The following is a 5,389-nucleotide window of genomic DNA, read 5'->3' on the forward strand; positions in this document are numbered from 1 at the left end:
ACTTTAAAATCAATCCTAAATATAACTAGAAGCCAGTGTAAGGAGCTGAGGACTGGTGTGCTGTCTAATGGTCTTCTTGGGAAGGCCGGTGAGAAGACCATTACAATAGTCCACCCTGCTGGTGATAATAAAGGCATGAACAAGTTTCTCCAAGTCTTGACTGGAAACAAAAGCATCTAATTCTTGCAATGTTTTTGAGATGATAGTATGATTTAGTTGCTGCTTTGACATGACTACTGAAACTAAGGTCTGTCTCCAGAATCACACCAAGATTCCTGACTTGATTTTTAGTTGTTAGACCCCTAGAGTCAAGGTATGCATTCACCTTGAGAACTTCATCTTTGTTTCCAAATGCAATGACTTCGGTTTTTTCCTTGTTTAACTGAAGAAAGTTCTCGCACATCCAACTGTTAATTTCATCAATGCATTGGCAGAGGGAGTCAATGGGGCTGTAGTCATTTGGCGATAAGGCTAGGTAAATCTGGGTATCATCAGCATAGCTGTGATAGGCAATTTGATTCTTTCTCATTATTTGACTAGGTGGGAGCATATACAGGCTAAACAAGAGCGGTGCAAGAATTGAGCCTTGTGGGACTCCGCATGTCATGGACGCCCACTTAGACTTATGCTCTCCTATACTCACATAATAACTTCTCCCTTCTAAGTATGACCTGAACCATTTGATTACCATCCCAGAAAGCCCGACCCAGTTTTCCAGTCTCTCTAGAAGTACGTTACGATCGACAGTGTCAAATGCAGCACTGAGATCTAGTAGTACCAGCACTGATATTTTGCCAGAATCAGAATTTAAGCTAATATCATTTATTATCTTAATGAGCACTGTCTCTGTGCTGTGATGCAGTCGGAAACCAGATTGAAAATTGTCCAGGTATCCATTTGAGTTCAAGTATTTGTTCAATAATCTTGCCTATAAAAGGAAGATTTGATATTGGTCTATAATTGCTCAAAATGGTGTTATCAATACAAAAGGATTGCCTAAAATTTTATAACATGCTAGATGTAATATAACCTGTTTAACAGCCTTATTCAGACTACCCAAAGTAGTTGTCCAGAAAAGTCTTATAAATATAATTTTTACTGACAAAGTAAAAGTTTTCTTAAGTGGACGTTTTGCTGACATTTCACTACACACCATGGGGTAAAATACCTGTTTCAGTGTCTTATTGTCTGTTTTTATGAATTATGGAAATAAAAAAGGTCCTAAAAAAGGTCCTTTGTTTTATTCTTTATTATTACAGATGGCTGTGTAATGTGCAGTACATGTTTAAAGGCTGAGCGATAGGCAGCTGTCAAAGTTCAGAGGTTCTTTTGTTCGAACAGTATTAGGTTAAAGGTCATTTCAGGGTCATACTGTATCACCTATAGTCACATGCATTGAATGACACCGTATAAATTTAAATAAATGTAAAAAACATATTTTATGCCTGCGTAATTACAACAAAACACTCTTAAATAATAATAATAAAAACAACCAATCATTGACACTACCCATGTGTTTCCTGGTGGTTATACAGTACGTTACTAGAGTAACAGAGAAACGTATCAGCCTTCGTTTGGATGACTGCGCTGTCAATCACGGTATGGCGCAGCCTGCTATTCTCAAAGAGAATCAACTGAGAGCGCTGAATGTGCAAAGACAGACAATTACGCAAATAGCGGAACAGTTGTTCCGCCTATTGCGTAGCTCCTTCTCTCTCGGTTCATTCAGTGCTTTCTGTTTGTGTTCCTGACGCCGTCAATAGGAATGCGTTCATCGGCCTCAGCAGCAACTGGAGCAGGGGAGGAAGAGTTGGCAGGTACAGTGTTGTCTGACCTTAATTAGGCCTTAACAACATCAGACATGACAGCGTGTTGAATAATGACCGCCGTCTCGTCATTTGTCCACGGGAAAAGTCGACTTTGAAACCCACGACGCGCGTTTCCATTACAGATTTGCGCAAAACTTTGGCGATATTTTATCGGCTTGCTGAGTCGCTTGTTTTCCTGCATTTGCTGGACAGGTTTCTAACGGGACAGGTGGACATTAGGTCGTAAACCACCAACCCACTTTAGCGATGGACATTTCTGTGGTTTTGGGCTGCTCTCTGGGTGCTGTCCTTGGGGGTGTGATCCTTGCATCTTATAAACTGGGCTTGCTTTATCAGCTATTTCATAAGGTATGAAACATTGTGACAAATGTGCATTATAATATGTAAACATTACACAACGTAGTTTGACAGATATCTATCTATCTATCTATCTATCTAGTAGTGACTTTCACAATAATAAAACATGCATGTTTAATAACCATTCAAGAATTGTAAACTATCAGGTGAAGAAGCACAGTTTTGCACAAGGATGTGTGCCAGGTGTACACACGTATGGCTACTTCTGCGTAACAACATCAGCAGGACTTGGGTTATTGTTGATTTTTTTTTTCAACAAAACAAAAGGTGCTGTAATGCTCTAATAGCAGGCCTGCTGTCACCTGGCCAGACTCCAACACTAAGCAATTTTTCACCTATTAAGCATTTGTATTGCATTGCCAGAAATGTATATAACAGCGTATGGTTTGTTTGTAAGGATTAAGTAAACAAGTAAAACCGGTAATGAGCGTCTCTGCACAAACCCTGTCTAGTTTCTTTTTTTGGAAGAACAAAGAAACAAAGTAAGATTTGACTGGCATTACATTTTTTTTTAAAATGCATATATTTTTATTTTAAAATTTCCAAAGTCAAATGATAGCTTTGTGTGAAAACAGATTGAAATGAAAGTTTTTACTTGCTGATAACATTCAGCTCCAGTGAGCTGCTAACTTCTCTGAGTGGATTGTGTGAGTTGAATTCAAAAATCAAATCAGTCTGTTTCGGGAACAAATTATTCATAGTTTTTGAAAATGATCCATTAAGAAAGATCTGACAAATGCTGCATTAATTATTAAAGTTGGCATGAAATGAAAATTCACTTATTTTTTTTTTAAATGCATGCATTTATTTTATAAATGCATGCTGTAGATCTTCTTGTGATCTTTTTGACCTCACAATGTATAATCAAAATGTCATAACTGAAAATGACAGACTTCTCTCTGGTGATGTATGCAGAAGTTTTCCAATCATTTAGTCACTTAAAACTGCCCCTGCAAGCTCACTTTCATCTGCCTTCACTTTTGGTTGCAGCACCTGCATCTCAACATCCAATCAACAACCGATTCATAGAACCAAGTCCCGCCCTAATTTTTTCTGTCACACTTAGATGCACTGAAAAAAAAAAGTGTAGTCAAATTTAGTAAATTTCACAAATATTTTCAAAAAAAATTGAGCAATTAACATTGCATTAAATATGAAATTTTGAAGTAGAAAGACTCTTAATTTTATTTACAACTTCGAAATATCTTTTTTTTTTTTTTTCTAGTGTGTACGTCACAATATGAATGAAAATATCTGTTGCTACATCCGTTTCATTGCAACTTTAATATTCATCATTCACAGACTGAGAGACAGAGCCCTCGACATGGAGGAGAGAGTGTGGCGGATGTTTTGCGAGCTCATGGGGTCAAATTTGTCTTCACGTTGGTGGGAGGACACATCTCACCCATCCTGGTGGCCTGTGAGAAACTGGGCATCCGCATTGTCGACACACGCCACGAGGCCACAGCTGTGTTTGCTGCCGATGCCGTAGCAAGACTTTCCGGTAAGACTGAATCAAACAACAAAAAAGCGGACGCATCATGTTAGAAGAAGTAGGAGAAGCTGATAATCTTTCGTTTTGCTGATATAGGTACAGTTGGTGTGGCTGCGGTGACGGCGGGGCCGGGACTGACGAATACAGTGACTGCGGTGAAGAACGCTCAAATGGCCGAATCACCGCTGCTGCTGATTGGTGGTGCCGCTGCTACTCTCTTACAGGTCAGGAAGTGCTGTACAGACTATGATGAGTCACGTGCACTTCATGCGCATGTCACCTGCATGTTTGCTCTCTGCTCTGCTTGACTTATACCTCTGTAACTGCCTTATCTTTCTTCATAATTCTGTCTGTGTCTTGTGCAAACACTGGATTTTATCTCAACTCCAGAGTAATTCTTGGGGAACTAGCCTTGAACCATGATAGCAAGGATTTGATTTTTAAAATAATTTTGAAAAAATCATTTACCCAAACATTTTGCAATCATTTACTGACCCTCTTGTCATTCCAAACCTGAATGTCTGTTTGGTAACTAACCAATGGAAGCAACCAAATGTCACAGACAATGAAAAATATAACGATTATTATAACTTTATAGTTGTAGTTTTCGACATTGTTGTGAACAGGCTTTTAATGATTTGAATTTTAGTGAAAGAATTGTTGGGTGTCAGCTGCATCATACTTTTTATTCATTGGTCATTCATTAATATTATGTCTGATGGTTTCTTTGCAGGGTAGAGGTGCACTACAAGATATTGACCAAATGTCCCTCTTCAAGCCTCTCTGTAAGTTCTGTGCATCAGTGAGGACAGTGAGAGAAATTGTTCCCACTGTCAGAAAAGCCTTGGCCATCGCACAGTCTGGCACACCAGGTACAGCTGCGCTGAAATTTACTCCTACCTGCAAACTTTTTTCCTTTCTGTGAAATTTGCCATTTTGACATTGAAACATTCTATTAACATGATTTGTTTTCCCAGTTCAATTCGTATAATGTTATACACCAAAAACAAAAGTTCCTTGGATTTGCACAAATCATGTTAATAGAATGTTTCAATGTCAAAATGGCAAATTTCATACATATATGGGTCAAAGACGAAAAAGGGTTTAAGCATAAAAACAATACTGCTTTAAATTGTTGTTGTCTCCCCATGAACTTCAGAAATCCTATGTAATGCACTACTACAAAATGTTCAAAGTATTTATGGGTCAAAGACGAAAAAGGGTTTAAGCGTAAAAACAATGCTGCTTTAAATTGTTTTTCCAAAAAAAAAGAAAAATTAAAAAGTTTTCTGTTTCATGTAATTGTATTTTTGTTTTTCTGAGCAAAAAATAATTATTATACATTATTCCCTGATTTACAGAAGAGACCCACTAAATTGTCATTCAGTGTAACAATCTTGTCGGGCATATTTACAACAAAAATCAATTTATGACATTAAAAGACTAATTACTTTCACCCCAAATACTAATTAGTTGTTATTTTACATTTTTTAAATTTCCCACTATCTTAGGTTTTGCCCATTTGTCAGTAAGAATGTTTTACTCATTTAAAACCCAATAAAATGTTATATGCTCACTTATTCTTTTATATATTTTAATATGTACAGGTCAGAATAAGCATGTTGTTTGAATTTTTACATAAATATTGTGTTACACTGAATGACAATGTAACATTATTTCAACCAAATTTTAACATTTTATTCTCCAA

At 37.2% G+C, this 5,389-nt stretch overlaps 1 protein-coding gene and 1 pseudogene across 2 annotated transcripts in view; both read left to right on the top strand.

The window, feature by feature from the left end:
- LOC107670575 (beta-galactosidase-1-like protein 2) overlaps positions 1-5,389 on the top strand; it is a 19,327-nt pseudogene that overhangs the window by 12,743 nt on the left and 1,195 nt on the right.
- Positions 1,634-5,389, top strand: part of LOC107670636 (acetolactate synthase-like protein) — a 16,462-nt gene continuing 12,706 nt past the window's right edge. The window contains exons 1-5 of one of the 2 annotated variants that reach the window (XM_016463307.1): positions 1,634-1,817; positions 2,022-2,177; positions 3,489-3,690; positions 3,778-3,905; positions 4,415-4,553. In XM_016463307.1, coding sequence (XP_016318793.1) covers positions 2,076-2,177; positions 3,489-3,690; positions 3,778-3,905; positions 4,415-4,553 — 571 coding nt within the window. In that variant the 5' untranslated portion in view covers positions 1,634-1,817; positions 2,022-2,075. Of the gene's footprint in view, positions 1,818-1,979; positions 2,178-3,488; positions 3,691-3,777; positions 3,906-4,414; positions 4,554-5,389 lie in introns of those variants that run through there. The other variant, XM_016463309.1, reaches the window with a different exon arrangement.

This window comes from Sinocyclocheilus anshuiensis, unplaced genomic scaffold (genome assembly GCF_001515605.1).
Source record: "Sinocyclocheilus anshuiensis isolate Anshui unplaced genomic scaffold, SAMN03320099.WGS_v1.1 scaffold140, whole genome shotgun sequence".
NCBI classification, from domain to species: domain Eukaryota; kingdom Metazoa; phylum Chordata; class Actinopteri; order Cypriniformes; family Cyprinidae; genus Sinocyclocheilus; species Sinocyclocheilus anshuiensis.